This window comes from Austrofundulus limnaeus, unplaced genomic scaffold (genome assembly GCF_001266775.1).
Source record: "Austrofundulus limnaeus strain Quisiro unplaced genomic scaffold, Austrofundulus_limnaeus-1.0 Scaffold33, whole genome shotgun sequence".
Taxonomy (NCBI): Eukaryota; Metazoa; Chordata; class Actinopteri; order Cyprinodontiformes; family Rivulidae; genus Austrofundulus; species Austrofundulus limnaeus.
In genome coordinates, this window is record NW_013952435.1 from 2,251,274 (window position 1) to 2,270,613 (window position 19,340).

At 38.3% G+C, this 19,340-nt stretch overlaps 2 protein-coding genes across 3 annotated transcripts in view; one reads left to right on the forward strand and one right to left on the reverse strand.

The window, feature by feature from the left end:
• slc29a3 (solute carrier family 29 member 3) overlaps positions 1-7,002 on the forward strand; it is an 11,064-nt gene extending 4,062 nt beyond the window's left edge. Inside the window, exons 2-6 of the mRNA XM_014005998.1 lie at positions 2,467-2,851; positions 3,033-3,115; positions 3,272-3,498; positions 5,047-5,209; positions 6,381-7,002. Of these exons, the coding sequence (XP_013861452.1) occupies positions 2,537-2,851; positions 3,033-3,115; positions 3,272-3,498; positions 5,047-5,209; positions 6,381-6,972 (1,380 nt within the window). The 5' untranslated portion in view covers positions 2,467-2,536 and the 3' untranslated portion in view covers positions 6,973-7,002. The remainder of the gene's footprint in view (positions 1-2,466; positions 2,852-3,032; positions 3,116-3,271; positions 3,499-5,046; positions 5,210-6,380) is intronic.
• Positions 7,003-7,060: 58 nt separating this feature from the next.
• Positions 7,061-16,128, reverse strand: psap (prosaposin). Of its 2 annotated transcripts, XM_014005996.1 has the most exons (15): positions 16,021-16,128; positions 13,321-13,454; positions 13,074-13,148; positions 12,868-12,993; positions 12,267-12,485; positions 12,059-12,196; positions 10,883-10,939; positions 10,476-10,481; positions 9,847-10,005; positions 9,663-9,755; positions 9,366-9,549; positions 8,165-8,328; positions 8,000-8,080; positions 7,759-7,866; positions 7,061-7,676 (listed from the first exon to the last, which is right to left on the reverse strand). In XM_014005996.1, exons 1-15 carry the CDS (start codon positions 16,049-16,051, stop codon positions 7,641-7,643), a joined length of 1,611 nt encoding a protein of 536 aa, XP_013861450.1. In that variant the 5' UTR covers positions 16,052-16,128; the 3' UTR covers positions 7,061-7,640. The 2 variants fall into 2 exon arrangements, with proteins under 2 accessions (XP_013861450.1, XP_013861451.1); XM_014005997.1 differs by lacking the exon at positions 10,476-10,481.
• Between the last annotated feature and the right edge of the window lie 3,212 nt (positions 16,129-19,340).

Sequence of the window (19,340 nt, forward strand, 5' to 3'; positions counted from 1 at the left end):
GGGATATATCGTATCGTGACCCCTCTGTCATGATATGTATCGTATCGCCTAATTATTGCCAACACACAGCCCTAGTGTTTGCTACATTCAGCAACGGCGAAAACGGGATGTTTTTTTAAACGTCAGTCAATATAAGCAGCGGAATCGCCACCCGCTGCTGCAACTAGCTGCTACAAACATTAGCATGCTAACGCACATAGCGGTGCAGCAAGGAAAAATGTTCCCCGGGAAACAACAGTTCACTGGCGGCCGCGACAAAACATTCCGCTATTTAAACCAGAATGTCCGTTATTCAAAAAATTCATATCATAACAAAAATAAAAACCGGTATTTGGTATAAAACGGTATACCGCCCAGACCTAATAGAAATAAAGTTTACTTACTTACTTACTAAAGTAAGGTGTGGAAGGGTGGAACAACTCAAAATAAGGAATGTGGGAGCAACCCTAAAGTGTCACAAATATACCTTTTGGTGTTTTAAAAATTGAGATATTTCTATTTATTTATTAAGGTTGGGAGCCGTCGTCTTGTGAGCATTTGTCCGTACTAGGGCTGCCACGATTAGTCGACTAGTCACGGTTATTGTCGACTATTAAAATCGTCGACTAATTTAATAGTTGATGCATTGTCTTTTTTAAAACTTTGTTTTTCTCTCCAAACTGCTGCGGCACCTTCCACTGCCACRTCTGCCTTTCTGTCCTTGACACATGTGTAGTATTGGTAATTAGAGCTGCCACAAATGATTATTTTTACAGTCGACTGATCGGTGATTAGCTGACTATTAAAAAAATACAGTTAGAAAAAAAATGACACATTGACTATTAAATTAGTCGCTGACGATTTTAATAGTTGACATAATCGTTACTAGTTGACTAATCATGTCAGCCCTAGTCCATACACCAAGAATGTCACATTTTCCATTTTTTACAACTTTAAAGTGCCTGTGGCATCAAATTTTTGTATTGAATATGAAATTGTTTTTGGAAAAATAACATTAATTAATATGTTGCGAAACAAATTTCACCCTGCTGAGATGAACCGTTCTTGAGATATTCACGTGTGAAGTAACAGGAAGTGATGTCAAAGGGGAATGTCTGCATGTGAGCAGAGTGTTGCTACAACAGACTGTAGAGAAGAATCTGCCGTTCCTTTAGATTATTTCAAGWCACTAAATATCAGAGAGAGCTGAGGAAGAGTCAGAGTTCAAATAATATTGTTTCTATAAACAAAGACCAGGGTGTTCCTTTTCTTAAAGACTTCCCCTTTGATGTCACTTCCTGTTTTACGTTGACTGAGCCAAGTTCAAAAGAAAGTCTGTCAGTTATGTGACAAAATGTGTAAAAGTTGTGTGTATTATGCCATTTCTTAAATATAAAGATGTTTTCTTTGACTTTTTGTTCTTGAAGCATATGTAACAGGTACTTTAAGATATCCACCAGTACAGTCTTCCTGTCTGGAATGACCACTGAATCGAAACTAAAATTTATATCAAAAAGAAAAAAAATATAACTGGGTCCTCTGGATGGCTTATTTTTTAGTGAAACGTTTTGTCTCTCCTCCAAGAGACTTCTTCAGTCTGATGAGTTTCAGGTGAACTCAGCCTTATAASCACTGCCTCCACATGGACAAACAGGTTAGTCACATGCAAAAGAGGGTCATCGCCTAACAATAGGCTTGATTAGCTCTATTGTTCATAGAGGGTCATGTGCCCCATCACCTGACCCATTGGTTTGGATGCTTCGGCTGTGGTTATTTGGTGTTTTGTTATGTGTATGTAGTGAGTGCAAGCGGGGCTCGACGTCCCCTTGTTTTTGTCTCTTTCCCTCATTGTATTGGTATCATTGGGGCCCTGATTCACACCTTTTGCTCACAGGGGGCGGAGTCATACTTGCAATAACAGCGTAGGAGGAGGACAACTGGGCACGAAGGCCTCCACCTCTGTTTAACGGTGGACGGTTTTTATCTTCACAAAGATGGCTTCCTTTACTCCTCTCTCAAACCAACGTTCCTCTCTATCAAGGATGAGAACATCTTCATCCCTGAAAGAGTGACCGCTGGCCTGTAGATGAGTGTAAACTGCAGAGTCCTGACCCGACGAAGTAGCTCGTCTGTGCTGGCTCATTCTTTTGAACAGTGGCTGTTTTGTTTCCCCAAACTGATCACAGTCCTCCTGACACTTAACAGCATATACTATATTACTCTGTTTTTTCCGAGGAACTCGATCTTTGGGGTGAACTAACCTTTGTTGTAACGTGTTTTGGGGTTTGAAAGCCACTGGGACGTCATGTTTAGAGAATAAACGTCTCAGTTTCTCTGAAACTCCCTCCACATTTGGAATGACGACTGGTTTGGGTCTGGTAAAATTTATATATATTATTGTACAGTGTAGATGAGAATTTGAGAACAACCTAAATGAAACTGACCCAAACACTGTTCTGTTTTTCATGTTTCCCATCTCTTTCACAGCTTTCGGTCGGATCCACTGACCGTCTCCTCAGTCTTTTTTTTGTGAGTCTCCTGGATCCTTTCTGTGAAAATGRAAARTTCGAACCCGGCGCTGCCCAGCGTCAACTCGTCCTACCTGCCGCATTTATATAACGAGCAGAACTCTGAGGATGAGGAGGCCGAGGACCACAGTGCCCCCGCATCTCTCCTGCCCAAACACACCTCCACGCCCCTGGCTGTGCGCTACAGCCCYGAGGACTCGTACAACCTGGTCTACGTCGTCTTCTTCCTGATGGGCATCGGCTCCCTGCTGCCCTGGAACTTCTTCATAACCGCCAGGGAGTACTGGGCGTACAAGTTCAGCAACAGCAGCGACCCCGGCGGGCAGCAGCACTCAGACATCAGTGTGAGTAGAAGGCGGGGTCGGCGAGTTTTAGCTTCGACTTTTAAATCCATCGAGAGGAGATGTGAAACTAAACGAATGCTTTTAGTTCTTCTCTGTCCTTTCACTTCCTCGTAGTTTGTGTGGAAATAACAATTGTGTGATTCTTATTCAAATTAGCACCTTTTTGTTTTTCTCCTCACAGGACAACTTTGAAAGCTACCTGTCGGTCGCCTCCACCGTGCCCTCAGTGCTGTGTCTRATACTCAACTATTTCCTTGTTAACAGGTGGTTACCACACTCATTCTTCTGAACACATGATGTCAGCTCGTGACTGTTTGGTCTAACAAGTAGAAACATCGATACAGATATTATAATTAAGTTGTTCTTTATGAAACTCCAAATGAATCCCAGTACATTTTTTTTGTGTATTTTTGACGACAGGTTGTCCCCAGACGTCAGAATCCTCTCGTCTCTTTTCGTGATCCTCCTGGTGTTTCTGGTGACCACTGTGTTTGTGAAGGTGGACTCGTCCGAGCACAGTATGGAGTTCTTTATCGGGACTCTTGCCAGCGTGGTTGTCATCAGCGGAGCCTCCAACATCTTCTACGGCAGCGTGTTTGGGATCAGTGGCTATTTTCCCATGAGGATCTCTCAGGCTCTCATATCAGGTAGAATTCTCATTTCAACTCAGGGATCTGTGTTATTTATWTATACTTGGCACAAAAATTACTCTAAGTAAATTTGTAACAACGCTTTGTGGCAATAAATMTTATATACAGTTGGAAAGTCTGTTAATTTCCCTTTTAAATGGTGCCACATTTGTAAGGAACATGCATTCGTGGGCTGAGCAAGCTCACATTTGCATGTTTATGGTACGAAATTCAGACTCAGGTCCCAGTTTAAGAAGCCTAATAAATACACAAGAGTATATAAAGAGCAGCTATAAATAAGAAATAATCAGTGGTGGGCAGCACTAATCTAAAAATTAGTTCCACTAGCCCTAAAACTCAAATATTTAGGTCCCCTAATTCTAAAGCACTAATACACTGAAAGTTTTAGCAAAAGCTAATTCTAAAGCACTAAAATAACCCAGTCAACCCATGAACATACTTCAACATGAGTCACATATTGTTATGTTGCTCTCTTAAGACTTATTTTTGACATTCACAGCTGTATTTGGGTTCATATATTGTCACTTGGTGGATCAGTGACACACATGAACAAAATGAGTGACAGCTTTCACCCTCAGCTGTTAATATTAACGTTGATCAATAACATTCATAGACCTCAGTTAGTGCGTCTAAATTTAGCCTATAAGTTCAAGTAGTTTTATTGTCATTTCATTTGTTCATTTCTTGTTTATTTCAATAGGGACAAGTGTCAAGTATTAACAATACTGTGCACTACAACATTTATAGCCTGAGCTAATTTGCAATGCCCGTCCCTATGGGCTTTTAGCAACATGAAATAAAAGTGTAAAATACAGTTAAATAAAAACATCACAATATTAAAACTCACTAATAAACTCATAAAACCAACTTAAAATCAAATCATTAAAAAGTGACAGTTCAGTTATTCATGACCACAAAAGCTGGTTTTCCTTCAAGAAATGCTTCAGTTCTGATCTAAAAGGGTTCCAGTGCTTCATATGTACAACACATACAGAGAATTGAAATTCTATAAATTTAGCAAGCGCTACTCTACTATTAAATTTTTTAATTTGCAAAAGCACTAATCAGGAAATTAGTTCCCCTATTAGTGCTTTAGTGGAACTGTGCCCACCACTGTATRTAATAAATACTTGGCAGTAGAGCGGAGTATGTGGGTTGCATACATTAAAAATTAGCCAAATCCTCYCKAACAACCAGCTTATTTTGTTGTTACAGACTCCTTTAGCTTCTGGTACCACCAGATTCTGCCARTCCAGGTATATATATTACTAGGACTGTGTATTCGTGATACAATACGTATCATGACACGGGTCATGATATATCGCCATACTGTAAGCAAGGCGATATAYTGCCTTATTTTTTTTCTCCAAATGATTCAAACTTTTAAAAACTGTATWAACTATTCATTCAAATCTAATTACATTTATTTGATATTTAACATTGATTATGAGTTTTTGTTTTGACACTGTCCCAAAGTACCCCTCCCCWCAGGACACTACAAGAAGTGGTAATGCTAAGGGGTACTGACTAGTTTTTCTTCTTTAGGTCAGGCCATGGGAGGAACATTGAGTGCAGTGGCGTCAATCGTGAGCCTCGCTGTGGTTAAGGATGTAACCAACAACGCTCTCACCTACTTTGTCRTAGCTGATGTCTTCATCCTGCTTTGTATCGTTTCATATTTGCTTCTGCCCAAACTGGCATATTCAAGGTCAGTAAGTACAAAAACCTCTGTTTCCTCACCAGAGTTATTGGAGTTAACTAAAACTAACTAAATCATGAAAACTGAAATTGAAAAAAAAAACATTTTAGTTAACTAAAATAAATAAAAACTGTAATAAAATAAGAAAACTAGAACTAAAACTGCATAATCTTTTTACAAAACTAACGATAGAATATCCTTAGTTTTAGTGTTTGTCAATTTATTTTGAGACGTGGATCTCTTAAAATAATCGYCCAATTTTTTAGTTGGCAAAATTGAGTTACACTATTATTTTTAGGAAGATGTCGCTATAATAAACTGCTTTAACTAGCAACCAAATAGCTGTTGGTTAGTTAACTCACAGGAACCTCCCAAGATTGAGGATGCATTGATAAATATGTTTATTCAAAAAATAAAAAATACTGGTACCACTCTACAATAAGGCTTCCCTTATAGATGGCTTATAAATAGTTAATTCATCTGTAAACACTTTATAAATTATTAAGAAGTGTTTATTATGCATTAAGGATGAGAAAGAAACAAAACTATCTGGTTTCTTGCCAAATAGTGAGCCAAATCTGTTCATGTTTTTATTACATCTGAAGGTGCTACATATATTACACATTTCAGACTAGATTTCTACCTTGTAAGCACAATTTTGTATTGGAACAATAATGCAGTAATACAGTAAAATATGTAAAATATGTGTATACATTATTGTACTTTCAAGGTGGAAACAGTCTGAAATGTTTAATGTAGCAGCTTTAGATGTTATATGAACAGATTTGGCTCACTATTTGGCAATAAACCAGACAGTTTTGTCTTTTTCTCATCCTTAATTAATGTAAAAAACAATTTATAAAGTGTTTACAAATAAATCAACCTATCTATAATTTATTTATAACCCCTCTATAAGAGGAGCCTTATTGTAAAGTGGTACCAAAAAACTAATATTAGAACTACTAAAAACTAAACTAAAACTAAGCATTAAAATGCAATAATAAAAACTAGCAAATTCACTGTAAAAACTAAAACTAACCGAATTTAAAAAAAAGACTAAATGAAATAAAACTAAACTGTAATGAAAAATCCAAAACTATTATAACCTTGTTCCTCACTTTTAATGTACACATCAACAGCAGTAGTAAAAGTAGGTTTTTTTGTTTTGTTTTTTTGTCAGACACTACATGCTGACTGCGGCGTGCGTCAGTCCAGGAGCGACGAGCGTCCCACCGCTGCAGCCCATCATCAGGAAGTCGTGGGTTCTTGGCCTGAGCGTCTTTTACGTCTTCTTCGTCTCCATCTTAGTTTTCCCCGCGGTGTCATCGGGGATCCGGTCTGTGGACGAGAACAGCGGCAGTCCCTGGACCACCAAGTATTTTGCACCCGTCACCAGTTTCCTCATATACAACCTGGCAGACTTCTGTGGCAGACAGGTGACGGCGTGGGTGCAGGTCCCCGGTCCCACCAGCAGGGTCCTGCCCCTGCTGGTTCTGTGCCGCTCCTTCATGGTGCCGCTCTTCGTGTTTTGTAACTACCAGCCGAGGGAGCACATCCACGCTGTGCTGTTCGACAACGACGCGTACCCGGTGGTCTTCAACTGCCTTCTGGGGCTCTCCAACGGGTACCTCGGCACCCTGCCCATGATTTACGGACCCAAGGTGGTACCGCGGGAGCTGGCGGAGGCCACGGGGGTGGTGATGTCATTCTTTCTCACGCTGGGACTGGCTGTTGGATCTGCAGTGTCGGTACTTCTTGTACACAGTATATGATTGTTTCAAAATAAAAGTCGTCAGCGTGTACAGTGTGATTAAACTGTTAATTTTCACGAGCTAGGAGGGGAAAGAAACAAAAACAACGTTCAGAAATCAGTTTTATTTGTTAAATTCACAGACCAAATGAGAATTGGCAGAATGTTAGACAAACATGGAGATTTGTGCCTTAAAAACTATTTATAAAACAGTAGAGTGTAGAGTGCAAACAATAAAAGGGAGCTTCCATAACAGCTCATAAAACAATGTTCAAAACACATTACAAAAAAAAGCTAGTTATACTGTAGGTCTTATTTATAATCATTTCATTTCTGAAAATGAACTGATTATAAAATGTGATGTTTGGGATCTTTTTACCATTCAGGATGTTCTGCAAACATTATCCTAAATGTGAAACTGAGATTTCAATAATTTGCCACAATTTATGCAATACAGAGACAAAAAAACAAATGAAGCAAATCAAATCAGTGGATTAGACTGCAGCTCTGCCTACCACATTTAWATCACTTCCAACAAAGGGAGAAAATAAAAAGGTTGTCCCTTTACACCATAATCATTCAAAATATCAGTTAATTTAATCAAACACTGTAGCTTGTAGCCTATTAGAAATTGAGTGGAAAGCAGCACTACAGTATTCTTTTCCTCCCAAGAAGTTTGATGATGCTGGTTTATACCCAAACATGACGTCTGCAGTGAGCCTCAGCCTGAAACACAGAAGGAAAGTTTAGACTCGTCTCTGAAACCCTGAGTTTACACGATCACTTCTGATGTCACTGATCTACTCACATCACACAGAGTGGCTGTTTCCATGCTCCTGCACCAGAATGCAGGTCCCCAGGTGCACTGCTCTGTTCCCAGCAGCTTACGCTTGGCTTCAGGGCACGCTCCCAGTTTCTGTAACACACACAGAGAGAGAGTCAGGAATGCGAGCTGAAGGCTGAGATAAATAAACCAAACTAAAAAGCTCTGCCTGCAGTTTTACAGCAGAGAATGAAATATTCCTCAGAAACACTAAAACATCGCTCACTGTGCACACAAAGTCTGGGTCAAGCATCTGGAGCAGGAGCTGGACAAGCATCGGCTCGTACTGTTCAATCAGCTGGTCGCACTGTAGACAGACAAGATCTTATTTTAGGGCTCATGCAAGAATATAAGGTTATTAAAAAGTTAATAAAAAAGGCACCACACATACCTCGGTCCTGTAAGCGTCAGGCAGGAAGCTGCAGACTTTCTTCACAGCTTCTTCAATCTCAGCCTCCGTTGCGTTCTTCTCCAAAATGCCGTCGATGTAACTAACGACCATTTTGCAYACCTCACAGTAACCGCCGGCCTTATAACGAGGCTGGTCCAGTGTGACTAAAGATTTACAGTCATTAGCCATACAAGAAATAAAAGCTTTGCTTTATAACTAAATGCAAATATAGAAAACAAAAGAAAAGAAAACCATAATCACTCTACATGACACAAAGTATCAGATCTCACAGGGTTCCTACTGTTTAAGGCAAGTTAAATTTAAAACTTTAGACTTTAATGCCAAGTCACATCAAATTTAAGATAAGATAAAACTTTATTGTTCCCACAGTGGGGAAATTTGCACATTACTGAAGTAATGTGCAAATTACTTAACTACTACTACTACTAAATACTGCAACTTAATTACTGCAATTAAAACCAATTTCACAATTAACTCAAATGACAAAAATTTAAATTGTGTCAGAAACTCACGAATCAAAGTATTTTTGGTTGAATTAATCAAATATTACTAATAGACCAATTGTTTTTTTATCCATTTCCAACTGCCATTTTGTCAAATATAGATTAAAATTATATATTCTTAGCAGTCAGTTTTAAACTTATTTCATGAAAATCCTCTAACGACCCAAAATTTGGAGTTTTAGGACCCACAGTGGGCTCTCAACCCCAGCTTGCTGTAGATGAAACCTTACAGTACATGTGATGTAAAATGTTTGTAGGAAATATGAATGCATTTTTGGAAAGACAACATTATTAACATATTACAAAACAAATTTCAGATTGCTCAGATGGACAGTTGTTGAGATGTTTCCATGTGAAATAACAGGAAGTGGTGTCAAAAGGGAATGTTTAATGTGAATATTTCAAAAATAAATGTCACCAATTATTTTAATATTTGATACGAATTACAGTCATCCTACAAAGTGTTAACATTTTTAACACTTCTGAAGACTGATTTAAGACATTTTAAGGCTAATTAAGGCCTTATTTTTGGATTGATGAATTCAAGGCCTTTAAGACTAAGGATCTGCAGGAACCCTGACTCAGAGCAAAAAATATTTTTTTAAAAACCTAAGTAAGGCTAACCTCTTCCATTCCAGTTGTGCATGTTAACAGATGAATTTCAAGCATTAACTTACCAACATATTGACGGTTAGCACCGTTGCAGAGCGCCATCACCGTGCACACGGTCTTGGGGTCGGCCTGCTGCACCAGCAGCTCGATGATGGCCTGTCCGTAGGTTTCGATCAGGTCCTTACACTGGGCAGTCAGGTGGGAGGGCAGGACTGAGCACACGGACTCCACAGCGTGAATAATCTGCTCCTGATGCAGGAAAGACAAAAAAAAAAAAAAGAAATGTCAGAGCATCTTACTGCATGTCGGCAGCAGCTCTCGTCTTTTAAGCCAACAGAAAAATATACAGCAACACATCCCACCTCCGTTGCTTGATCCTCCAGCATGGACTCCAGCTGTTTCATCACATACTCACAGATCTTACATGTTGGTGACTCACGGACGCGCACCATTGGCTGAAAGTAGAACAGGGAACATCTCATGACTGTTCAGGATGTGAATCTTCTCCAAATCAAGCGTCGGCTCTTAAACCTGTCCATCACTCACCCTGGCTGCAGGAGAGCCCACCTTGGTGGCGGGGAAAAGCTTGGCAGCAGGTATAGCTTTGGCGGCAGGGACTGTCATGGCTTCCTGCAGCTTCAGCATGGGAACTGAATTCCTCACATCATCACAGAAACCGGCGTGTGAGCAAATCTCTTTGGGTTGCTGAGGATAGAAGCAGATGATTGCTTTACAAAACAAAGTCACCTGACAGAATGAGTCTGGTGACATGCTGTGAGTAAATATATGTTTGGAATCTACATGCACAACACTGTCACTGATACGATACACAGATGCTGTGAACCAAACACACCCACAGTGACTCAGGCACCACACAACAACAGCCATGGCTTTAAGAGACGATCGCTTCTGCCTCAGTGAAGCTTACTGTGGAAACTAACCATTAAATGTGAACGAACTGGGATAATAGGCACTATTTTGTGTACTAATACACATGTTCAAGCGTTAGGTCAGTGGTCAGATGAAGAAAATAAAAATACTTGAAGCTTCATTCATTGTTAGTTTGCTATTCACACATTAGTAGCAGGTGTTTAGTGTCAGGAATGAACAAGGTGAAGGAAGAACTAAATAAAAAGTTTAAAATTATAATATTGGCTAAACACAAAGTAACCTACCTGATCCTGAAGAGGAGTACATAAACAGAGCAGGCAGGGGAAGAAAGAGCAGAATGATATGGGTGAAAGAAAAGAAAAAACAAAAGGAAACAGAGGGAACACAGATCAAGAACAAAAATGAATAAAAGCAAGTATTTTAAAGCCATGAATAAAATGAAAGTCAGCAGCTCGAAGCTCTATGGTTCTGCATCAAACTCAATGTACAACACAGTCATTAGTACTGCCACACCATACTTTTTAGACAACTTTTTAAGACTAAAGAACTCAAAGCTTATATATTTGTGTCCAGAAGAGGCTTCCAGTTCATTTTATTCCATCACGAGTGCCGACATCTTCAGAAGTTGTCTAAACCGTAGCACTGTGACTGGGCCTTAGTTAGATACACAGTTGTTTTCCTGAATACTCACCATGGACATGAGCTGCTGAACAACAATAGTGCCGTACTGCCCAACATACTGCCTGCACTGCAAAGATACAAAATAAGAAAAATGTGATTAATAACTGGAAGCCAGAATAGTTTCACAAAAACAAGTGAATTCGGTTTAAAATGATTTATTCCTCAGATATTAAAAGTCATTAACTGCTCAGAGTCTCCCAGCTCCTGTCTGACTTATCAGCAAACAAAAACAAACATATTCTCTCCAGCAACTGTTCATCATTTAATAGTGTACATGACCTCACTGATCAGCTGACACAGTCTAACAATGAAGTCCTGATGTACAAACATTACATGTGTGATTGTGTTGTATCAAAGCAAGGCGTGTAACTAGATAATCCCACAGGAATTTGTTGTTCGACAATCTTAAATCACAGCATGAAAATAAACTGATAAGAAACAGTCAAACCATCTCAAGCATAAATATGTGAAATGCATTTAAGACTTAAAGGGAATTAATAAATTTATTTCACGGTCAAAACAGCACTTGCTGGGATTTGAGAAGAAAACGCACAATAATGGTAGGTCCGTGAATGTTTTGGTCATTTAACTGATTGAAGAACGAATGTTCTTCTGTTTTATTTCATACTCTTAGAAAATGAGAAAAACAGTCCGTCATTTCCTTTTTCTTAAACAAGTTTAACTGTCAGACCATTTAATGTGGAGCCAGTGGCGGCTGCCTGGAAATAATTAAACAAATGCTAGCTAACCACGTTTGCATTTCTTTAACCAACTAACTGCAGACATTTTATTGATAGAGTCTAGCCAATTTCTTTAAACACGATCTAGCTCCACCTTAAATGGTCTGATAACAGGATGGTTTTACTTTATAAAGAGCTAACCAGGCAGACACAATAAATAATTGCTAGCTAACTAGTTTGACATTTAACAGGTGTCAGCTGGTAGTTTTTTTTAAATCACTGATGATTCAAACGGTTTCCTGAAGCTTCTGGTGTTTTGAGCACATTAAGCCTTTCTCCAAGAGGAAAAGAGGAAGTTGAAGCTGCAGCAGGTTCATCAGGACAGAGTTGAGTTTCCATGACAGTGTTAAACTTTCAATTTGTTTCGGGAGTATAAAATGAAAAACTGAATGACTAAAAAGTACATGGACCACTATAAAGTTGCAGCCCCCCTGCAGGACACTCACCATATCAGACATGCCTGGTCCCAACAGGTCACACTGGTCCTCGATTCTCTGAATAAGAGCGTTGACAAAGGAGGAGTTGGCCTTGGCTTCTGTCTGAGCGTCCGTCAAAAACTTGATGCAGTCGTCGCACACGACGTTCTGCAGGAGCACAAGATTCAGAACCAAAACGTTCAACAACAGGAAGTGTTTATGTGGGTGGAGGCCACACCTGCTTTGGAGCTTCTTGTTTCGGACTCTCCTCCTGCTTCAGGTTCTCCTGAGGATACAGGAGCCCAGGGACGTTGAGGAGGAAAGGAGCAACTTGCATTGGCAGGTCAGCCGTGGGGATTTCATTGGACATGAGCTCCTCCTGGGCGTGGAGCTTAGCTAAAGCCATCTGCTGAGACTTGCACAGCCCCATAGCGCTGCACACAACACCAGGATTGTCCTAAATAATCAGAAAACATGGAGTTAAACCAGCAAGCTGCACGTGTTATTGTTTTGTTTTCAATGGAGCAGGTGGAAGTTAAAACAGAAAACCTTTGTCACAAGGTTTAAATTTGCACAATGACTCCTCTGTTCTCATGTAGGGACTAAACTCACTTCCTAACCAGTAGCTCACTTTCAGCTGGCTGCACTTTTAACTGGAGGGAGAAAAGCCTTAAAGAGGCTGTGAACAAACAGACAAGCTCAGCTCCTTTCTTCAACATTCTTAGGATATTTTCTATTTACATCGGTTCAGATTATAATCTTAACAGTATCTTTGGAAAAAATAACAGTTTTCAGTCTTCTGGAAGGATCCTTTATGAGTTCAGGCTGGCACTGCTTACCAGTTCCCCGGCAATAATCCCGTATAAAATGGGATAATAGTTATCCACCATCTCCTTGCACTGAGCAGTCAAACTCTGATCAGGGATGAGCTGGCAGGCCTTCTCCAGGTACCCAAGGATCTCAGTCTGCAATCAGAGCAGTGCCCACACATCAACCTCCAACAGGTTTTTAAATCTCAGATTTTACATTTCTCACCCATTCTTACCTCAGTAGCGTTATCTTTCAGCAGTTGTTCCACCACCATCAACACCTCTTTGCACAGATCACATGGTACACTTTTCTACACAYGGATGATTCACGAAAAAAAGCAAAACACATTACGAAACGTTTTAGCTTTGAGAATAATACATAATGAATAACCAACCACAGGAAGCACATTTGATCTGTTATTTATAGGTGTCTGTTTTTGTTTTAAGAAACAAAGTTGCTACTATTAATAAAATCAGCCTCACCATCTGAGGCTTGTTCCACAAGTTCTCCTGGCAGTGAGCCACAGCCCCGCAGAGAGACGCCGTCTTYACATTCTGACACCAGTAGGGGGGGCCACGAGCACACTGCTCAGTGCCCAGCAGAGGGGTCGCCACAGCTGCAAAGCAGACAAAAAGTCTAGTTTTATACCTTTTTATGAGCTTCATGAAAAAAATACCCTCATTCACATCACAAAAGTTCTACAATTATTTAAAAGTTCAAAGTAAGTAAACAGCTGATATTAAATGTTCTACTTTTGTCAAGATATGGATAAGAGGTGCAAGCGTGATAAGCTCTTTGTGTACTTATTAAAATAATCAAAGCTTTTTTATAAGTAGTTTAAGTGGAAATAATTAGCGCTGTTTAAGCATAACTTGATTTTCTGGTCATGCTGGGTCCCATAGAAAACAGTTTGACTTTTTAGGGAAGTAAACCATGAGAAGGAACTTATTCAGATGTTACTTTCAAAAAGGACAGTAATCCGGGGTAATGGTCAACACTTCCTAAAATGTACAGAAAAGGGAAGCTGAGGGTCAACCCAATAAGAATAAGACAAGTTTTAAAGTAGTTCCCAGATGACGGCTGTGTTTTATTAAAGTTTCTCACCTCAGAGCGAAAAGATCTAACAAGCAAAACAGAATTGTAGTAAAATGTATTTAAATACATCATTTTACATTCAGAACTGTTCCCTTTGAGTTTTATTAAAAAACACAAACTATTCAAATCACTTCACTGGTTTTAGTATGGCATCAGAAATGCAGACAAGTCCTGACATCGTGCTGCTCTGTGAAGCTTAAACAGATAAATTGTTAAAAAAATTACAATTAAAACATTGCAAAAGAGTCTTAGGGGAGAAAAATATCCTACTATGAACTGCTGACTTGTTTTTGCATACACTTTGTGGCTTAATTTTCTTACAACTAACCAAGAAGTTGGTAAAGTTTAAGACAAAATAAAAGTAGTTTTGCATTTGCAATAAAAAAAAAGCAGAAGTGAAAGTGTCTCCAACAAAGTTCATCTTTTCCAGTGCAATGAACATTGTTCACTGATCTCCATTCACTGACTGAAGTGAAAATAGTGATGTGAAAAAACAGCCTTTAGCAAAAATTCCCTTTTTTTTTCTCTATCCTCTGACCAAAAAAACCCCCCTCTTCACATCTAATGTCAGCTAAATTTGAACCCAGCTACGTTAGCCAACTCTGGTAACTCGTTCATTAAACAGAATTAAACCCAAGACCTGTGGTGACAGATACGAATGTGCAATAGAGCTCAAGCAGCACAGCCAAACCCTCTTGATAAGCCTCCACAAAGCAGGCAGATCCCTCCCCACACTGCTTGAATCACGAGTCAGACAAAACGAGACGTTTACATGAAAACAAGCTGATCAAAAYGAGGAAAAAACATCTCTGCTGTGGTTTAGGACTGCTGTAAAGAACAGTTAACAAGCAACAAACACAATGACATGTGAACCTAGTTTTTATTTCATTTTTAAACTTCACATTTAATAAGAATCCTGGTTCATTATAAAGCGACTCATTCTGTGAACAGTGCAACGTGTCAAATACCGGAAAATCTAAAATCAGAACCTGAACGACCAAAATTTGTTTGTTTTAAAACATGTTTAATGTTGGCATGTGTGTTAATTTTAAATAGAAACTACACAGCACATGACTAACAAAATGAGTCATCACAGATGACGCTGTGTGTGTAAGAATGTCTACAGAACACACATGCAAGAATGTTGAAGCACAAAAGGACACTTCAAATATTTTTTCACCAAATGTTAAAACTTGAGATAAGCACAACAGTTTTCTTTTTTAAAGGCCTAACTTGTGCCCTGATAACAGAACTGATGGCATTCATTTAGAAAAGCCACAAGACTGACCCAGATAGACAGTGGAGCATAAACAGTCTGGTTGATTTTAAGTTATCTTAGCTGCAGATTAATCTGGACCTGATACTTTTTGGTCAGAATTTAAAGATAAAAATTGGACAAGATAAAAAGGGTAGAAACTAAATTAAGTTAATGCATTTGACGTAAGTGTTACTTACGTCAAATGCATTAACTTAACAAGAACTGTAAAAACTGAAATGAAAGCTGCTGTTTGACTGACTTCACTTTGTCGTTTTGCAAAAAAAAAAAAAAAAAAAACCTCCACAAAAATAATGGATTAACAGATGGCACATGTCCAGAATCAAAAACATACTCAAAAGGAAACTTATTTGTCAGGAATACTAAAGCTGTGGAAAAACCTCATGAAAAAGAAATCGAAACTCCCTCACTATGAGGCTAGTTTCATCAATTTTCTGATTAAAAAAAACAAAAGGTGCGCATGCGCACAAACTGTGTTAGCTTAGCTACGAATATGATGAGCTAACCATAAACAAAATMAAACCAGTCTGTTGTACAATTAAGTATAGTTAAAAATCGTGAAAAACATTATTGTTCGTGTATTTTTTAAAAGAAAAAAAAGTTTATTTTCTTTAAAGACAATAAACCCTGACGTTAACCGGCGTTGGCCCTTTAAGTTAACTTGTTTACCGAAGCTAACAGAAACGCTTCCGCGTCTCGAGCGATAAAACGCACTTAAGTTACACAACCAAAATAAATATTTTTAAAATCGAAACCAAATGTTAAACGACACAWAAAACAGAATTAATGTTGCCCCGTGTGTTGGTATTACCTGTGGAAACGAAAAGCAGTGTTAGAAGCATGACTGCGCTGTATTCAGCCRGTCCTCTTCAGTGCTTCTCGGGTCTGTGAAGTCTGGAATGCAATGCAGGCGGAGGGATCTGTTGGTGCTGTGTGACGGCTCACAGTCAGGTGACCAGCGGAAGCATGTGACTGTCAGCTTTGATCACTGTGTCAAAGATAGACTTTAAAAACAGTCTTAAAAATATTTWTTCACATATTTTCTTGTGTGAATAAGAAATGTCTTATATTTTCTTCAGAAAAACCAAAACGCTGTAAAAGAAATGTAAATAAGAAACATTGTTCAACTAATTAGGTTAATTAGCAACAGGGCTGTGTGCATTTTAGACAGGCACAAGTAAAAATAGGCAATTGTCCTGCCAGAAACTGCTCCTAAAAATAGATAACTTTGCTCAATGTTCCTCAGCAAAGACTCTGAGTATCTCATCATCTACAGCTCATAATATTAGAATCTTTTAAGCATCTGGAGAAATCTGAGCTCAAAGAACAAACTGAAAATCCTTATTAGATCCCTGTAATCTTCAGTCGGCGCTGCATTAAAAACAGGTCTGGAACAGTTCCACAAATCACTGTAAATACAGCTCGCCATGCCATTCACAAGTGCTGGATTATGTATTTGTTTAGGAATAACTTGCATACTTCATCAAGACAATGCTAAATCACGTGACAGCAGCAGCATGACTTTGTAGAAGAGTCCAGGTGAACTGACTCGTAAAAATGGACCTCGGCAAACAAAATGACTCGCATCATTTTACAGATATTAAGCTAAAATTTGTCTTAGCAGTAGCTGAGTCATCCTAATACTCAACAGATTGTGAAAAATCCACGAGATGCAGCTGTAATATGTGTTCCTTGAAAGCTCAACTGCTAAGGCCTGTGGAAACTTTTCAATAAAGTCAATCTTTCAAAATATATCTCTGAGTAAATCATAGATAAGCTAGATCTGGTTTTTTTCTCACCAGAACGGAGGTTTAAAGATTTTTATCAAGACATCAGCTGCTTGTGTTTGAATGAAAAGAACAGGAATTACAAGCACATGACTTTAGAGATCACATGACTCAATGTCTTACTGTATATCAGMTTAAAAAAGAAACCACTGCACATTTAAAGGAAGAAAAAAATATTTATTATTATTATTTTTTATAATAAACATATATCAAAATTCAGGCTGACAGCTTTGGAGCAGTCATGGAGGGGAAGAACTCTTCTGTCCAGACACATCTGATGAAGACCTGTAAAACAAATGGAGAAATGTTACACGGTGTAAAAAAAAAACATTTCTGTGACCTACACCACAACACATTTAAAGTTTGACTCATGATTMATTTTTAAGAGCTATACATCCTGTTTTTCAAACCACTACAGACTGATGTAACACWTAAACTGTGGCACACTTTAAAAATAAAAAATACCACTTTTAAAACAAGCTTTTTGCCTACAAAACCTGTGATGAGACTTGAATTATGTTTAACAMATTTTTCTAATGAAACCTTCGTTAATTCTAAGAAAATCTTTGTCCTCCCAAGAGACACATCGCCATAACATCTGCAAATGAAACTCAGCAGTAGAGCTGATATCAGGAACAAGTCACATAAAACAGGAAATGATATTTAACATTTAATGTTCATTAACTTAGTCTTACAATTAAAACGATCAGTAAAACTAGAAAACAGAAYAAAAAAATTTTTGCACAAGTTTTTGTTCCGTACCTAAAGATCTCTGCATCAATGTGGGCCAGGTGAGCTCATGTATTATGGACATTTATACTTTTATAAAATCATAAATAAAAATATAATTGCAGTTTGAAAATCTAAAACAAAACCTTATTCATGTAGTTGGTTTTTGAACAGGATATACAATTCCTGAGATTCATCCTTTGTCTTACAGCGACTTTAAACCTGGAACAAAGGTGTGTTTTCCATTAGAGGGCAGTGTTTTTTATTTTTATTTTATTTTTGGCCTTACTTACGTTTGCATAAAAGAATCTTTCTGATTGAAGTTTATGTAAAATACTGATGTTTGCATAAAGTCACTTTGACTTCTAAAAATAGAGAACAGGTTTCTCTGCATGGACCAGGGGTGCCCAAACATTTTCCCCAAGAGGGCCAAAATGAAAATCTATTCATGGCTGCGGGCCAAATGCAGTGATTTAATACATGAAATACAAATACTTTTTAAAGTAAAGTCCTTTATTTTTAACGATTAAGCTATGCAATGTCCCTCTTTTGCTTTTAGTCTGTGCACTTGGAGAAAGTCTGCCAAATGCTCAAGTAGCAAAGGCTCATGGGACATTTCATAAATTGATAAAATATGAGTTTTTGTGGCCTTATAAAGTGTACAAATCTACATGTGGTGTTAAATCTGATTTAAATATTTCTTGTCATTTCATGTTTCATGTTTAATCCTAATAAATCAAAGATAAAGTCAGCACCATGAATGAAAACTACCTTCACTACAGCTCTTTTATATWATCATTTGACCAATGGAAATACTGTGTTTCTACATAGGATAACAGGTTACATCCTTGTAACATTGGCAACTGTTGGTGGGCCAAATCAAATGACTTGCAGGCCAAATTTGGCCCGTGGGCCCCACTTTGGGCTCCTCTGGCATAGAMAATCTGCTGGGGACCTTTTCTTTATGTGTAAACATAAAACAGTGCAGTCAGAACACTGTCCCTTCAGACAGGTTTCTTTACATTAAATGTCACTTTAATGTCAGCTCACTGGCATTTCTTGAACTGGGTGTTGAAATTTCTCCTGATGCTGATTAATCTGCTTGAATAAAACCACATTGAGTTTATAATCAGTGAGCACAGTTTGTGTTGTTCCTGTTGTCAACACAAACCTTTGAGTTCAACCCTGAAACACTTCAAATGAATAATTAACTTTATTACTTCAAAAGGAAAAAATTGTAAAGGTCCTCTGGACGGGTTCTTCTTTATTGAAACGTTTCATCTCTCTTCCAAGAGACTTCTTCAGTCTGAGAGTTTTTTATTACTTAATTTAAGATGAAGTTTAGCTTTTTTTATTTTAGCATGAGGCACCAAAAACACTCACTTTTTAATAAGTGTAAACAGTAACTATCACATATAAATATTATAGCATTTATTACTGTATGTAGTACAGTAAAGAATCAACAACTCTAATATCAAAGAAGCTGATTTGGTGGAGATCATGTTTTGAGGAGACTAGAGGTGTCCCGATACCGATACCAGTATCGGAATCGGGTCCGATACCAGCATCAAGTACTTGTACTCGTACTCGTAAAAGCCGGCCGATACTCTTAACC